Source organism: Podarcis vaucheri, assembly GCF_965113315.1.
Source record: "Podarcis vaucheri genome assembly, chromosome: 8".
Taxonomy (NCBI): domain Eukaryota; kingdom Metazoa; phylum Chordata; class Lepidosauria; order Squamata; family Lacertidae; genus Podarcis; species Podarcis vaucheri.
The window spans coordinates 56,288,045-56,305,986 of record NC_138766.1 but is presented as its reverse complement, the minus strand read 5'-3'; the positions used below and the strand labels follow the sequence as shown (position 1 = coordinate 56,305,986).

General features: G+C 42.0%; 1 protein-coding gene across 3 annotated transcripts; it reads right to left on the bottom strand.

Moving 5' to 3' along the window:
* Positions 1–1,511: 1,511 nt before the first annotated feature.
* Positions 1,512–14,919, bottom strand: LOC309539304 (DGAT1/2-independent enzyme synthesizing storage lipids-like). Of its 3 annotated transcripts, none has more exons than XM_082235279.1 (7): positions 13,781–14,919; positions 12,595–12,973; positions 10,313–10,477; positions 7,650–7,843; positions 6,162–6,222; positions 5,455–5,594; positions 1,512–3,485 (listed from the first exon to the last, which is right to left on the bottom strand). In XM_082235279.1, the coding sequence occupies exons 2-7, from the start codon at positions 12,911–12,913 to the stop codon at positions 3,387–3,389; spliced, it is 978 nt and encodes a 325-aa protein (XP_082091405.1). In that variant the 5' UTR covers positions 12,914–12,973; positions 13,781–14,919; the 3' UTR covers positions 1,512–3,386. The 3 variants fall into 3 exon arrangements, with proteins under 3 accessions (XP_082091405.1, XP_082091406.1, XP_082091407.1); XM_082235280.1 differs by lacking the exon at positions 13,781–14,919 and adding an exon at positions 13,591–13,756; XM_082235281.1 differs by lacking the exon at positions 10,313–10,477 and having other exon boundaries at positions 1,514–3,485; positions 13,781–14,565.
* Positions 14,920–17,942: the final 3,023 nt, after the last annotated feature.

Here is a 17,942-nt window from a genome sequence, read left to right as displayed (position 1 = left end):
GCCTGGGCTGCCAGCAAATAATGTCCAATTCCTTTGAACAGTGTTGATAGTAAATGAATCACAATGGTTATCTAGCACATTTCATCCCATGCAAGGGGCTCCCTACTGCCAGAGAAACTGCACAGCTGTTTGTAGACCACATTTTTAAGCTGCACTGGCTACCGCAGCAGATTGTCTCTGGCACAGGAACCCACTTCACTGCTCAGTTCTGCAAGGCATTCAATGCAGTGGCTGGAGCTGGAGCTGAGCATCTCTTCTGCCCACCATCCAGCTACAAATGGCAATGCAGAGGAAAGGAAATAAACTATGCAGCAATATTTCTACTGCTATGTCAATTACCAGCAGCACAATTGGATGGCATTCCTCTAGCTAGCAAAGTTGACATACAATAACTCATTGCATGCCTCCACCAAGCAAACTCCCTTGTGAACAATGGATATCATCCTCACACCTGCCAGACACCGGCTCCCCTCTTGTCAGTGCTGGCTGCAGCAGAGGTTGTGGAAGTGGAAGTGGAAGTGGAAGTGGAAGAAGAAGAAGAAGAAGAAGGAGGAGGAGGAGGAGGAGGAGGGGGGGTTTGGATTTGATATCCCGCTTTATCAGTACCTGAAGGAGCTAACATTCTCCTTTCCCTTCCTCCCCCACAACAAACACTCTGTGAGGTGAGTGGGGCTGAGAGACTTCAGAGAAGTGTGACTAGCCCAAGGTCACCCAGCAGCTGCATGTGGAGGAGCAGAGATGCGAACCCGGTTCCCCAGATTATGAATCTACCGCTCTTAACCACTGGCTCTTACACTGGAAGAGCTGGAAGCAGTTCAACAGTTGCTATGAGCGCAACTTGACCGCCCCAAAGTGACATACCAGAGGACATATGATGTGCACAGGCAACCAGGAACTCTGATCCAAGTGGGGGGTTATGTCTGGCTCTCGACACAGGATCTGCCTTGGAAAGCCCTGTGTAAGAAGTTGAACTGAAAGCATATCAGTGCCTTCGAGGTGGATGCAGATCAACCTGGTAGTGTTCCACCTGCATCTGACCTCTGTGAAGATCCACCCTGTGTCTCCAAAAGGAGGCATATAAGATGCCATCCAGCTAACTTGGGGACTCCAATCTGGATTTGTTTTGTCCACTCAAGTCTGCTGGAGCCCGTCTTTGCATGCAGTGGAAGTCCCTAACTCACCAAAGATTTCATACTCATTGGCTACCCTCACCTGGTTTAGCCGGCCAGTTGAAGCTGATGACAGATGTCTGATTATGGGCCAATCTGCCATTAAACAGCAGCAGCCCAAACACTTTAATAAATGCCTAAATAAATTATCTAATTACATCACCAAATTATATACGGTGGTTGGAATTACAGACAGATGTACTTGGAATCTCATAGAACAATATATCCAACAAGTTTTCATGTGTCTATCAGGGAGTGATAGTCCAGTAGGTCCAATGTCTTAATGGGTGTATGTAGGATTGCAGTTTTGGATGGATTTGAGCTGCAATATAATCATACACCAACCTTATTTGGGCAGCTGAATTTATTTATTTTTTTAATACATACAATGTATAACCTTATAATCAAAACGCTCAGGATGACAAATAGGGATTAAAACCAATAAAATAACAAAAAAATCAACAACACACCATTATATATATACATATATATTTAAAAAAGGAAAATTGGTTTAGAAAGGGGCAGAGAGACTTAGTAGCAATAATTCATTGTGAAACTCAGGGCAGAGGAATAAAATCCAGTAGTAGAACCAATGTAGAACATAATTTAAATGGCCTGAGAAAATAAAAAGGTATCTGTCTTGATCCAGTAAGATATGAAAGCAATTGTACGGTGTGCATCTCTGATGATGGCATTCCATGGCCAAGGGATCAATTCTGAACAGGCTTTCTCACACAGTTTTGAGATCACTATCACTTTGATGGAGCCTTGCATGGATTAGAAGGCTGAAAAGCCAGCTTGCGTCACCACAACCAAAATCAACTTACAAGTGGATAACAGATATGGGCACAGTTCCTGCTGATTTTTATCTTCCTATTGCTAGTCTAGGAAGGGACAGGATCTTTCTTATGTTGGTTTCCATTAGTACATAACATTACTTGAATCCAGCCCAATGACTTTGATAAGACAGGAAAATTGGGGTTTGGGCTTTCATTTTAATCATTAATTCACCCACTTCCATCTCAGTCATCAAAACAGTTCTTTTTGCTCTAGCCTTTTGAATGCCAGCAATATCTCATTTCCTTGCACCAAAAATTCCTGTGGACCTTTCCTCCTCCTCCTTCTTCGGGTGACCTGCTCTCTTTCCTTTGCTGTCCTTTCTTTCATTCTTGACTTTCTGGCTCCAATATCTCAGACTCTCCTTCCTATGCTTTCCATAGCACCCCTCACACTATTGCTCTTTTGCAAAACCAGAACTTTATTTCACTCCTAGCCTACCCCGTAGAATCGCCCCCAGTCTCTGGCCTGCTTTCTTTTGACTGTTGCCCTAAAAGCTTCCCCAATGTCCCACAAAATCACTAAGCTCTCTTCTTCCTCTGGGAACCTCACCTTCTCTTTCTAGTCAACATGTTTCCTTCTGAAACATCCTATTGATGATTATTTTTGGCCCTGGCAGATATATGTGGAATGAGGGCCAGCCTTCAGATACCAAGGCTTCAGAGCACAAAGGGCTTAAAAGGGCATGTAGGGGAATTTGGGGCTGTGCTCAGGCCCTGCTTTCAATTTCCCATATGCCTCTGGTTGGCCACCACAATAAAAAGATGCTAGACTAGATGAGCTATTTTCTTGTGTTAAAGGTATAAACGGATCCAGTGAAGATGACTAGTCACAGTTGGTATTTTGTATTGACTGAAGTTTCTGGCCAGTTTTCAAAGGCTGCCTCATATAAAATGCACCACAGTGATACGAACAGGAGGTAACCAGCACATGGAACACTGAATCCAGACTCTCTGTCCAGGTAGGACTTTACCTGGTATGCCAAGATGGTATGAGCAGAAGAGCAGTGCTACCCAGGAGTAACTTGGAAAGAGGGATACAATGGTTCATGGTATGAAAAGGTGCCCTGAGGTCCAGGAGAATCAACAGTTGCACTCTTCCTGACTCTCTCCCAGCAAAAGACCCCCATCAGGGTGACCCAGGCAGTTTCAATGCCAAAACCAGGCTTAAACTCCAATTGAATTGGATAAATAAAAAGCCCCCCCCTCAAAACAGCTGGCAAAAACTCAACTCAAGCACTTTTCTTAGAGTGAAAGATGCTGTTTCTGTGATACAAAACATTAGCCATGTTTTTTCAACAAAAGAGATGCTTGTATAAATAAAAAAATGCTGCAAGACTGTTAGGAAGGAAATATATACATTTTCAAAAGAATTTTCCTATTAACTTGGAATCTTATAAAATCGTTCCAACAGTGCTCTTTGTATGCTACCTGGCATTTTTTGGTGTTTATCTCTGAGATCTTCTATTGCTGTCTTTGTCTGAAAAAAAAATCCAGAAAATATTATGTTTATTTTTATATAACCCCAGAATATATAAATGCAAGTGTAAGTTTAAAGTATTTAACCCTTCTACACAACAGAGTGGCTGTGGACCCTAGTAGGTCCAATTTTTAAGTAGAGCTCTGTCACTTAATATTCCATGCAATTCTCAGAGGTCATGTGTCCTGTTGTGTTCCATCTTTTCTCCTCTCCCTTTAATTTTTTTTAAAAAATGCAAATTACATTTAATTTATGAGCAGAGCAATCCTAAATCCAAATCTACCGGGTGGAGAATGGCATAGAAGTGCCCCTTGTCCTTAGATCAAATGATCTACCAGTGGAGAACCCATGTTCACCATAGAATTATTCTTGTTATTGTTATTCATTTATTTATACCCTGCCTTTTTCCCTGACAGGGACTCAAGATGACTTACAGATATCAGAAAGAAGCAATTAAACATTGATAGAATTAAAACTCTCTGTCTCTCAAATCTATTTAAAACAATAAATCCAGCATTGCAACAGCCCTTTCTTTCATTAAAAGCAATCAATTTCAAGAGGCCTGTTGCAATGAAAAAGTCTTCATCTGCCAGCAGAAGTACAACATGGAGGGAGCCAGTTTAACTTTCCTAGGGAGGTAGTTCCAGAGTCCGGGAGCAGCCATCAAGAAGACCCTCACCCGAGTCCCTACCAAGCAGGCCTGTTAGGGTGGCAGGACCAGGAGAAGGGTTCCCCCTGAAGATCTCAAAATCCAAGTTGGTTTGTATAGGGGAAATGCAGTCAGCTTGGAACTAAATCACTTAGGGCTTTATAGGTCATAACCAGCACTTTGAATTGCGCCCAGAAACAGACCGACAGGCCAGTGAAGCTGTTGCAGCAAGGGAGTTGTATGTTCCTGCTATACCCATGGAAAACTCTATTTGCATAGATGTACTACCAGTGATCTTCCGGTGGTAGCTGTCATTAGGACCGGAAACAGAATGTTCCAGGGAAGAACCTCAAGCTGGTACAACTAATTATCTTCTCACTAAAACCAAAAGAAGCAGGGAGGAAGACACAAGTGGGGTGGAAGGAGGTAAGTTCAGCACTGCCCCACTTTCCAGCCTGGTTGCTCCAAGCCAGCAGGCCTTTAAAGGTGGAATGCCTCTCTCCACCCCTTTCCACGTAGGAATTCACACCAGGAGACCTAATTACTCCTACTGAAATTAATGGGAAAGTGAAACTAACCCCACAACCTTTCAAAATAAACTTGAGGAAATATTTCCCCATGTATAATCTAATCTATTTTTAATGTCTTTATACCACTATAAAGCACACTGGAGGACACCCTCCCGAGTTTTGTAATCTTCCCCTTTTCTCAAATTCCCGGTGTGCACAAAAGAACGCATCAGAAAATGACAGGAGAGGCTCACTGAAACCCAGGAGACAATTTTACCGTAGGTTAATTCTGCTACACTTTCTCTGTCTTCAGGCAAGTGTTGATATTTTCACTGTGTGAACCTGCAACACTGGTTTCTTATCTGTAATGCTCTTTTGAAAACCAAAAACCATATTAGGCAATTGGGGTATGCTGGGTCCCTTCCATTATTTTCTATAAGCCCAGTATTTTACCTCAGCATTTTTTGGCCACTGTTATTTTCTCTTCTGTTAAGTCCAATATTTCAGCAATGCATCTCTTCTGTTTTCTTCCCCAGGACTTCCTGATACTCCAGTGAGGAGTTTAAGTGAACACCTATACATGTCTACTCAGAAGTAAGTCCAGCTGAATCAATCTCAGGTAAATGGGTGTAAGATTGCATCCTAACCATGTAACCTTATGCATGCCTACTGAAAAGCAAGAAACACTGAACTCAGTAAGATGTACACCCAGAAAAGTGTGCATAGGATTGCACTCCCAGAATACTACATTACGCATATGCCTTGTACTTTAGAACATAGGTATTAATAAAACCTAGTACACCAAACTTACCTTTTCAACTAGTTCTTCAACTGTTATATTCGGATCATAAGGAATGGGATCTCCTACATAGGAGCAAAATTTGACTGGAAACCCTCCATATACAGGAACAATTGGCCATCGGGTACGTTCATACAGCCACTTAAATGGCCCTGTGTGTAAATTTTTCAAAAATTCTCATTTTTAATATATGGTAATATGATATAGTCTTAGGAATGAGAAGAAGCCTTAATAATAGATGAGCAAAGGCCATGCAGTTGGTGCTAACTGTGCAAAAAGTATGTCTAAATTGTCATGCACAATAAGCAGCCTCAACCCATTGTATAATTATACATATTTTAAACCTCATTGATTTCAATGTGCTAATGTGTGCACAAATACATACTAGACTACAGTACAAGTAAATCCGCATTACCCGGCCATGGACCAGGCACAACTGGACACCTAAACAAATTCAAAGAAACTGAAGAGGAAGAACCACACAAACAGAGATGGAGCAGGTAAAGGAAAAAGAGCTAGGATAAGACAGTGTGATGCAATGCAGAGAAGGATGTATGACAGCATAAAGTTCAAGATGACAACAAAAATATTCCAGGAGAAAAATTCTAAACACAGTTATACAGAAGTCCAACTGAAGCCAGTGGAATTTACTTATGTGTAATGTGTTTAGCCCTAGGGCATAAGCTGATATGGGAAGATGCAAGGGGAATCAATCTTACATATTTTTCCAAGTGCTCTGTATCCTTCCCGAAGATTTTTTGTAAATATAGGGATGATAGGCTGAGAAAGGTGGGAGAAAAGTAGCCACAATTAGGGCAGTAGTTCAGCCTCCACTACTTAAATATCTTGTATTGATATCATAGTTATCCTCCATGCACAAAAAGGAAATCATCTAATGGATGTTATCTCTATGTATAAAAAAGGTGTTGTATGGTAAGATGCCACAATTCTGAAACCAGTTTTCCAATGAAACTTATCACTTCACCTATGTCTCTCAAAATTTCAGCATCAGTATTTTAAGCTCATTACATAAACTGAAATCGACACATCTCAATGTAATGATAAACTATGGTTTAGCCCTTACATTAATAAGCTTTGGCTTTTTGCGTTATAATAATTTTAATAATAATTTATTATTTATACCCTGCTCATCTGGCTGAGGAAACCCAGCTACTCTGGTGCATCTGTGAGATCATCAGAAACTTTCACTTCATTGTCAAGTAAACTCTGAACTATGTTTTATTGAAACAATGTTTGAAGTTTAGCTAAACAGCTTACCAATTTCAGGCATAATGCTACATAATGCTTCCAGTTTCCCCCTCCTAGTTGGGGAAGGGGAGGGAAGGAGAAGGACAAGAGTTTGAGACTCATTCACATACTGTAGTGATAAAAGTAATGCCACTGCCAATGAAAATTAGAGCAAGTTACTCAGCAATTTAATACTAAGAAAATGAGTGGGTGAGAATATTCATGCATGTGTTTGCCGTTTTGAAAAAAGGAGGGGATTCCCTTTCATTAATCATCCCAGGGTGCGGTCTGGAGCCACATGAGACCACCACCTTGCTGAAGCTGAACTGATGTGTGCCTGGCCACCACCCGGGAATCACATGGGCACCACCCAGGGTTACACGGTGGAAGAAAGGTGGTATACAAGTGAAAGGAAATAAATAAATTATATTTCTTCAGCTGTCGTGGGGCATGAGCCCAAAGATAAAAACTTTTAAATCTCACTGATTTCCAGTGGGAAAGAGTTAACTCTCATTTCCTTAACTCTCTTATGCCCCACCTAACAAGTTTTTTGAAGTTAGAAAATATCAAGTGCATAAGTCAAAAGGAAAAACCTTTGCTTTAAGGATCCAACCCCTTCCCCTTTGGATCATGTTAATGTATTTTACCCTCCACAAGTAAGTTTAACTTCCCTCTAAAGTTAAATGCAGCTGGTGCACAGGCACTGCTGGTCATTGTCCTATTGAAAGGTTGTAGCCTTTATCCTGTTAGTAGTGTATCAGGTGGAGTTGTCCAGCAGATGAGATTTCTCATCCCATGACACGTCCAGACAACCTGCCAGTATTTTCTCACCACACGTGGATAAAACGGTTGTAGCATCACTGATCTTTCGAAAGGTTCTCTTACGGCTTTGCTGCAAATGCGTTTTCTATTCAGGGACACAAATACACTCTTCAAATCTACAGCACCTGGCCACTCACCACTTTTGCATCTCTGGCCACGTGAGCAAAGCCTTTGCGGCTACCCCACAAGAGACTGTAGTTTTCGTCACTAAAAAGTGCTTCTCGGGCTCCACCTGGTAAGACTCCAAGCAAGTATCCCTTTCTCAGAATTTCAACACATTCCTCTCTTCCATCATGTGTAAGGCCATGTACTTTATAAAACAGTTTGATACCTGCAGGAGAAATAATTTGTTAAAGGGAAAACACACTATATAAAACAAGTACATCCTGCACATTTTAGACATAAAAAAGTGAAAGGTTTGCCATCTTTTATGAAAGATAGGCTCAAAGGCAACAGCACAATTTTATACACTTCCACTCAGAAGCCAGAACCAGAGTTCAGTGAGGCTCACTGCCAGGTAAGTAAGTGTAGGACTGTAGCCTAAAAGTTGGCATCTGTCTTGTATGTAATAAAATTAAATTATGTTTATCAGTTGTGGACAGAAAAGGCATGAGACTGCAGGGCTAACAGAAAGCATCCATTTGTGTTTCTGAGCATTACATTAATTCATCCATGCAAACATGCAGCTTGTTGCACATCCTTTTTTGGAACACCAAAATCTTTATATGCACATTAAGAAACCAAAGCTTGATATATTATTCTGCTCCCAACATCTAACATTTAATTTGAAAGCAAATCTACATGCCATTCATGTAGCCTGCTCCTATGTAAATAACTCCTACTGAGTCCAATAAAAGTTACTCAAAATTAAGGGCAAGATCCAACATAGCATGAGCAGCATTCAGTAACATGAAGAGGCTTCACCTTCCTCAGCTGTAAAGCCTCCCATATACCCCCATAATTTGCTCTGGAGGACCAGAGGATCCTCTGAAACAGAATTTATGGGCATTTCGTGGGCTAGGGAGGTAGACAAGAAACCCCAAATCCATTGCGCACCATTGGATGTTGTCCTAAGTTTCCAAGGTTTTCAGCCTTAGATGTTGCAAATGGATTACCAGGGCTTAATTATGCATACTGTATAACAGTGTTCTGAAATGTGTTTTTATAAATGCATTAGATTCCAATGTTTCTCTTCCTCTTTCATCCAAGGCAAATGTATCAAACATAGAAACCCACAGCTAATTTAACAGAGCACAGCTGCCTCCCCTCTCTAACACATGATCAGTTGTACCTACTCTGAGAGTGCTCCTTAGCTACTTGACAGAGAGAAAGTGGGTCTACAGCCATACTATCCTAAACACGACCAATCTTGTCTGATCTTGGAAGCTAAGCAGGGTCAGGCTTGGTTAGTACTTGGATGGGAGACAGAAAGGGAGGGGGAGCACAAGCACGCTGACTCCTGAAGTACTAATAGTTACCTTGTTGTTCTGGAGGGCACTATCCCACGCACAGACACAAATACACAAATCTCTTACTAAACTGAGATTTTCTTTAATAATTGATACTTAATAACTGAGTGCTGAGAACCTGAAACAAATCACTAAAAATAAAATGTGTTCATTCAACACTTATATAAACTAGTCATATCTAAAAGCTTTCAAGGTCAAAACTTATTTTCTGAAAGAGGCAAACAAAAATATTGCTCTTTAAAATAACAAACTGGGCTTCATGGATGTGGGCTTAAAACACTCACACACAGAACAACAACAAAAACCCCAAAGGCAACAAGACTTGAATCAGTAGGCGGCATTCAGGTAGTTAGAATACACAGCGGTACAAGACAAGACATTATAGTTAGGCTTTGAAATTTAGAAAACATAGGAAGCAGATTGTTTAGAAAAGAGGGGAGAAGGAAAGGCATTGGATAAGGAGAGCTGAGAGCTGGCAAAACAGCAATGGCTCCAGGGAGCATAGAAAGTGAAATACAGTGGTACCTTGGTTCTTGAACGGCTTAGTTGTCGAACAAATTGGCTCCTCAACACTGCAAACCCAGAAGTGTTCCAGTTTGTGAACATTTTTGGAAGCCAAACGTCCGACATGGCTTCCCCTTGAGTGCAGGAAGCTCCTGCAGCCAATCAGAAGCTGTGCCTTGGCTTTCGAATGGTTTCGGGAGCCGAACAGACTCCCAGAATGGATTAAGTTTGAGAGCCAAGGTACCACTGTATCCCTTTGGAGGAGTCCATCATTCGTGTTCTTTTTCTATGTGCATCTTTCTAGACTTTTCTTGTAGTTTTATCAGCAGGTTAGCACATCTTCTAAGGCATCTTCTGGGCAATATACGCGGTTAGTTATTCTTGGTTTGTTGAGGCAAGTAATTGAATCCTTCAAATAACTTTCCAGGAGATACTACATAAAGTGCTAATCTTGGCCTATTTTATATTTTCAGAGGGGTACTAGACACTGAAAGAGCCATCCTAGACATCCCGAGGTTACAGAGAAACACTAGTCCTTGGGCACATCTGTATAAACCTATATAAATGTAGAAGCAAACTAAAGCCAATGTAAGCACAACAAGTGGAAATGTCAATTATGACATACCTAGGGACTTGACTGGGGGTTTCTAAAATTGCCCCCGAGACTGGCCATTTCTAACACTGGTCCAGGCAAGATGCATATTATTTCCTATCAGCAATGCAACAGTACCCAGATATGCCTGTGTTTCAGGACTAGCATTTTAAAATTATGGTGTACATTTTAAAGTTTTGCAACACAATGCACATGCACACCCACTACATTTTACCTGGTATTTTGGAAAAATGGTAATCAACCACTGATTGGCAGAGTCTGCCTGTCTGCAAATAGAGTCTAGATACAAAGTAGAAATAGTCTAGAGGAAAGGCTCCATGGTAAAATACAACAAGCCCTGGTCCTTCTGGTACTTTATCCATCCCGTGCACCTCATAACCTGTTCAAAGCACAGAATACAAGAGTTTTAGCATTGCTTCAATCAAGCCCCTAAGATTAGCAGAAAGCAACAGAAGAAATTGCAAGGAATGTCAAATGTTAGTAGAGTTATTACAGTCAGAAACGGACTCCAAATTAATTTTTTAGTCTAACAGTGTTGAGTAGCCTGTATTCCCCTATTTCACTACAATGACAGCCGAACCAGATGATACTTTAATTGCACAGTGAGCACCTACATCCATGCTTAAAAGAATAATAATAAGAAGAAGAATAAGGTAAGGTTTCCATTGTGGTCCTTCCTTTCCCAGCAATGATTTTGACAAAAATCAGCCTCCTAGACAGGTATGAGGCTTAGGGCAGAAACTTCCCCACTTCCCGCTGGTATTTTTTAGATTGAGAGGCAAATGTTCATTGGCATTGTGGCTGTTAAGGGAAGGATTTAACCTCCTTCCTACATGCTTTGGTCCCAATTATCATCAGTTCCTGTGCCTGTGATTAATTTCTTTAAAATTCAGACACAGTTGCACTTACCTATTTCTGCAGCTCCTGAAAGCTGAGCGTGGAGCTCTAAAGGAGCTGTTGGTTCAGAAATGAAAAATTTCACCCAAGGCTTATAAAGGACCTACAGGGCTGGATGCAACTAACCTGACACTCTAGTTGAAGCCACCACAGGGGCTTCTCTAGTACAATGGGGCTTTCCTTGTTCTACTTCCACCAATCTACTCTGGAGGGTCAAGAGAAACCCTGGAACATCATGTGTGGGGAGGAGAGGAGGCAGGCAGAAATACTTGTGCTGACAGAGCAACTGTAAAAGCCCAACAGTGAATTCCTCTCAGACACTTCACCCCTTCTTGGTTCTCAGCCCAGCCCTGATCAAGGCTGAAGCTTACACACCTCTCAAATAGCCAAAAGTACAGCCAACTGGGCAATCTGAAGACAGGTATGAAACTCCTGTTTGGCCATCTCCCCTGTTCCTATGGTACTGGGCTGTTTGCAGGTGAGGGGTGCTCTGAGAGCCAGCCTAAAACCAAAGAAACTGAAATTTGGGGCTGGGAATGGTGATGCCTCACAGTCACAGGTGGTGCACAGACCTACTGTTGGGTATCTCCACTGTTCCACCCTGGGAAGTGAAACCCACTGCATTTGCTAAGACCCTACATTCATGTAGCACAGGGACTCTAGATGTATCTGGTACGCATCTTGTGGTGGTTTGAATAATGATGCTTTCACTTCCACGGATGTCAGTACTTTTACTAAATTACCATTCCATCATGTAAAAAATAAAAAAGATTTTAATGATGTATGGAATCTTCATACAATACTGATAACCCAAGTCCCTGTTCATGTAGTCAAGTACCAAAGTGCCATAAAGAGGAGAGGGAGAGAAGAGAAACAGGGCTATTCTGTCACCTCTTTGGCCCTTCCTCAAGTGTCACTCGTTGGCAGCCACTCTTATCAAGCTACCTTTCATCCCTGCAAGAAATGTAACTGTTAGAACTGGTACTTGACCTGCCTTTTAACTATTCCCTCCTCATGTCTTTTTCCTTGTCTGTTTTTGTCATTTGAAGTTGTGTGTCTGAGGAAAAGGACTGCTTTGCTGGTGACTTTTGTAAGCCACTCTGGGAACATAAATAAATGGATGTCTACTCACATTTTCAGCTAAAGTGCAGGGTATAAATAAATAAATAGTAGCTAGATAGCTGGATAGAGGTCTACTCCTAACACCCATTGAGTTCAATATGGCTAACTCTCAGGTCAGTATGAATATAATTGTAGCCTAGTGATACAATCCCATACTCATTAGTAAGCACCACTGAGGTCAGTAGGACTTCTTCCAGGTAAACATATAAAAGACTGCTGCCTACACAGTTTTAGGTAAGTCGATAATGCTACCAGTTCAGCTTACAGGGCTGTTGTTAAGCTTACTGAGATAAAAGTATGAAAAGTGCTTTAAGCACTTGAACTGCATGATACAAGTGAATATTATTAAAATCGATTTCTGCAGTATTTCTAACAAAAACTTTAATAAATAATACTTTTTAAATTCATGATTAATAAATAATCCTGTTACCCAAGTTGTCCCTGTGCAATGTGGAAGGGGGAGAAAATGGTGCTTACCATGCCACACTGTGCCATACATGTCCCAAAGATAAAGCACTGCCCTCCTTCCAGTGTCCCATGACTTACTGAGATAATCATCTCCTTTTAACTTAATCTTTATCTTGTAAATATTCAGAAGAAAATTAGAAAGATAAATACATCCAAGAATGACTAAGACAGGTGACAGCAGAATTATGAATGGTGTTAATATCACCAAGAGGTACACTGTATAGTCTGTGAAAATCCCTAGATAATTATTTGGATACATCCAATTTTTCAGGAGGTCCATGAGCCACGTCACTTCTTCTTGTTCAAAATAAGAAAATGAACTGATCATCTTCCGTCTAAAAAATTTAAAAAGCAACTTGGCCGAAAAAGAAGTTTCTTAACGTTGGCCCTAGATATAGAAAAGAAACTTGTGGTTAATGCAGTGCAATTATCACAGCAGGTGTCATGTTGACCAGAAAATCAAAGCCATTTTAGGACTGCCAGGCCAGGAGCATCCCAGCCCCTGGTGATGTCACAGGGCAGCTTTGCAGATAGAAGCTAATTGGGAGAGGGGGGTAGAGAAGGGCAGATCGCCTCCATTTGCACCCAGCTGAAATTTGTAAACTGCACACACAGTTTTCTTAATGTTTTGCTATTGTTCTTGTTAATTATTATTATTGTTAATAATAATAATAAACCCAGCTGGAGATTCAGACCTTACACCTGCCACCTGGAAGAGGCCAGGCAGGCCAACTTGGAGGCTTCATGAGAATCATAAAACAATTAAAACTAGTAATAGTAATATTAAACCCAGCTGGAGATTCGGGCCTTACAACTGCCACCTGCAAGAGGCCAAGCAGGCCAACTTGGAAGCATCATGTCTGACGTGGTTTGTTATCCCTTTTCGATGGTGCCCAATTTCAACAGCCCCAGCCAGGGAACGGATGACCGTGCAATGCTACATGTGCCTACTCGTAAGTTACTCCCACTGAGTTCCATGGGAATCACTCCCAGGTTGGTCTCAACCTGGTTCCTGAGCAGCCGCCTTGCGGAAACGCCTTCCAGCCCGCGCCGCGTCCCTCCGCTCCCCGTCTCTTTCGTTCCGCCTCGGCATCCCTCTCCCTCCGAGCTGGGCTCCTCCTCGCCTCCTGCGCGCCAGAGGCCGGCCCGGCTCCCCCCCGGCTCCGCGAGTGTCGCACCGTCGCCGCTGACTCACCTTCGTGCGGCTTCGGATCGCGGCGCTCCATCAAAGGTTCAACCCCACCATTCCTGGCGCGCGGCGGAGACGCCGAGGCGCGCGCAGGGTCCTCGCCAAGTGGTTTCGCGCGCTTGGGCCCAGCGCGGGTTTCTTTATGGCGGGGCGGGGGGCAGGTAGGGAATTTGCGGGCCGGTAGTGTGTGTGGGGGGGAGGGGGGAGCCGCAATGCAGTGCGACGTTACGCGGCGTCGTCCGGTTGCGGAAGGGGAAGGAGACGTTCTGAGGAAACCTCTCCTCGCAACCAGGGGCAGCTGCGCCTCTCGGCCGCTTCCAGGCTTTCCTGTTGCGTCACGCGCCACTGATACGGTGCAGAAAGGCTTTGTGTGAAACATAATATGAACCCCCCTCCCCTACCCGCGCTGGGCTGTACCACTTCAGAAGGCAGGTGGAGATTGGCATCTTTCAGTGCCCCTTGCAGGGGGGAAAAATCATAACATAGGAGGATTCAGCCCAGCCTGGTCCCCATCCCACTTAATTGGCATGTAGCTGCTCTGTAGCATTGAAACATACCTGCAGCCTGAAGTGGTCCTGCCCACGCAATGTATTGCCACAGGAGCGGCAGGGCCAATAAAGCAACAACTGAGAATAGAGAAGGAAACGAGAGGGAAGTGAGTCTAAGAAGAAGTGAATCAGCCCTGTATGGGACAGCTTGTATTCCCCCCCCCCCGCCCCCAGTCCATTTTTATTGGTTTCTTTAGACATACATTCATCATACCACATTGTAACAACTTGATTTTCCTGTAATTAAACAATATATATTTAAAACACAATAAAAGGGAAAACACACACACAAATGCATACTTATTTATTTGATTCATTTGTAACCCATTAGCATTTGACTTCCTTCCCCTTCTTACTTGGGGCTTCAGTTGTACTTAGTTAACTGCCCCTCCTAACACAGCCATTTATTCAGTAACCTGGTTCATTGTATTTTACTATTTTTTTCCTTACAGGAGTTATTCTAAACCGGTCAAAATTTTTAATTCTCCATATTGGTATTGTAGCAAAATAAATGTCTGGACTGAAAGGAAAAACTCCAGCAGCGTTGAGGAATAACAAAAGGGTGTTTATTGCTAGCAATAAAGGCTCCGTGGGATTGCTCTCCAAAAGCTGAGCAAAGCCCGAAAGGGTGGGGCCTGCTTTATATACATAGCTGTTTTCTCTTTAAAGCAATACATATGCCAAAACTTCCTTCAATCTAAAGTTACAACACAATACTAATTATAACATGTATGGTCTTTCCTTCATTACCTATTCATTAGGCAAGAAAACAAAGGACTCTCTCTTGTCAAATGTAGACACTTAGGAATGTTGTTTACAACCTTGGGAGTAAAGCTGCTCCTAGCACAAGATAAGGCACAAGGCCTCTAGCGTGGCTAGTTAGCTGAGCTTATGTGCATCAGTCTTTCAAATATTGTTTGAATATATTCCAATCATTTTAAAAATATTGTATTGTTTGATCTCTTATCTGACCTGTCAGCTTGTCCAATTCTGCATACTCCATCAATTTGATCAACCAGTCTCTCTTGGTCAGCAAGGTCTCCATTTTCCAATTCTGGGCAATCAAGACTCTTGCTGCCGTGGTGGCATACATAAACACTTTCTTAAAGTCTCTTGGAATTTCATTCCCAATGATCCCCAAGAGGAATGTTTTGGACTTTTTGGGGAATGAGATTTTAAACATCTTTTAAAATTTGTTATAAATTACCTCCCAAAATTTCCTCATCTATTTACATGTCCACCAAACATGATATGTTGTGCCCGCCACTTCTTTACATTTACAACACTTGTCCGAATTGTTTTAATACATTAAAGCAAGTCTGCTCGGTGTTAAGTGCCACCTATAGAACACCTTTATATAGTTCTCCCTAATAGTGTAGCATGCTGTGAACTTAATGTCCTCCTTCCATTATTTCCCCCACTCTTGACAACTGTATATTATGACCTAAGTCCACTGCCCACTTCACCATAGCTGGTTTTACCTCCTCATCCTTTACCAACCAAACCATTCTAAATTTTATACATTTTAGATAGAGTTATATGGTTATTATATATCAGGTCCTTCTTGAATCTTGAAAGTTCTTGACCAAATCCCTTCTTTTTATCTTGTTTGAATAATTCATGTATTTGGTGATACTCTAGCCAGCCTGTAACCTTTTTTTTTTTATCTTGTCAATATTTTAAAGCTGTAATTGATTATCTTCCTCCCAGAGAATTTATATGTTACCCACTCGTCCCTCATGTTGACCTCTTTTACAGTCATGGCCTCCATTGTCAGGCTGTGCTCTGTATCCCCACGTCGGCAAGGCGGTGGTCCAGAAGATCACGACCAACCATATTAAAGGCTGCTGACAAATCTAAGAGAATCAGCAGTCCCGACCCGCCTCCATCCAGTTGTCTATGGAGATCATCCATTAGGGCGACCAGATACGTTTCGGTCCCAAAACCAGGACGGAAACTGGACTGAAATGGATCTAAAGCCAATGTTTCCTCCAGAAACCTACCAAGCTGTTCAGCAACCGCTCTCTCTTTTGTTGTTGTTCATGTTTTTATTAATAATTTTTATTAAGTTTTCCATTAAACAATCCAATCATATCACATTAATTATTCCAAATTATACCAATACAAATCATAAAATCCGAATATTTTGCCAAATTATAAATTTTGTTGGGGGTTCCCATGCTTCGAGTTCTGTAGGGTCCGATCATCTCATATTTGTGCTGCTTCTAATGTTCACCAATCCCATCTTCCAATCTTCTTGATGTTATCCTTTTTTTTCTTAATAGCCTCTGAGTTTGTTTCCACAGGTGAGTTAAAATAAACAATATTATGTGAATTTTGTAAGGCTCTCCCGAAAACAAAACAAAACTGGTAAGTCTTTTGTTTGCAGTAAATCTTAATGTGTTAATCCAAAAGTCTTCCTCGAGTGGCAAATGCCATTTTTTCCAGCTCCGATGAAATAGAATCTAGGTGTTTGCTCATTAATTTTACCAGACGATTTGCACCATAAATTAGCCTTTCTAGAGGAGATGTGCCAGGAATCTTAGAGTACAAACATAATAACAGAGTAAAGGCGTTCCTCCCCCTATGGCTATTAATTTTGCAACATAGTCTGCCTCATAATGGTGGATCCCGATTAAAAAAACCCTGCGTCACAGAGAGCCTTTTATTTTCTTCCCAGATATTCCAACAAACAGAGGCTTTACTTGTTATTTTCATTTCCACACAGTTTCTTTTACTCAGCCACCGCTCTCTCAGTTACCTTACCCAGATACAGAAGATTCGAAACCGGGCGGTAATTGGACAGATCTAAAGAATCTAATGAAGTTTTCTTTAAGAGCGGACACACCACTGCTTCCTTCAGCTCCCCTGGGAATGTCCCCGTGCCAAGGGACAAATTGATAATTTCGACCAGGGGAGTCTGTGCGACATCTGGGCACGCCCTAATCAGCCAAGACGGGCATGGATTAAGGAGGCAAGTGGTGAGCCTGCCAGCTTGGAGGAATCTATCCACATCAGCAGGGAGTATCTGATCGAAATGGTCCAATACTGGACCCAAAGACAGTCGAGGGGCCTCCAGTTCTATTACTGTATCTAAATTGGCAGGGAGGTCACGGCGGAGCAACAGGACTTTCTCCGCAAAAAAGCTCGCAAATGCCTCACAGCTATGAGTCAAATTTGTGCGTAAATTAGCCAGTACAAATATGCTGAGAGTGGGGCATGTTGTGAAACTGGCACTCTGAGGATTTATTGAGTAAAAGAATAAGTACAATTGAATATTCAAGCAGTTCATTTGTTTTTTAAAAATAGGATATTTATTGAAAAGGTCAACAGAATCAATTGGCACAGACCTTTGTAAGCAACATGTTGATAGACTAAATTGTGATTAGTTAAACCAAATAAATCAAGCTTTCACTTTTAAATGCATGCATAGAAATACATAGGAAACTTAAAGGTAAAGGTAAAGGGACTCCTGACAGTTAAATCCAATCGCAGACGACTTTGGGGTTGCGGCGCTCATCTTGCTTTACTGGCCGAGGGAGCCAGCCTTTCTCCACAGACAGCTTCCGGGTCATGTGGCCAGCATAACTAAGCCGCTTCTGGTGAACCAGAGCAGTGCA

What these genes read in the sequence shown, in the direction of transcription:
- LOC309539304 (XM_082235279.1), bottom strand. Translation starts at nt 12,913, where the DNA reads ATGATCAGTTCATTTTCTTATTTTGAACAAGAAGAAGTGACGTGGCTC. An exon ending in CCATTTTTCCAAAATACCAG is followed by an intron (nt 7,844 to 10,312) that starts GTAAAATGTAGT and finishes TTTCTCCTGCAG; the next exon opens with GTATCAAACTGTTTTATAAA. An exon ending in CAGAGCACTTGGAAAAATAT is followed by an intron (nt 5,595 to 6,161) that starts GTAAGATTGATT and finishes ATTTACACACAG; the next exon opens with GGCCATTTAAGTGGCTGTAT.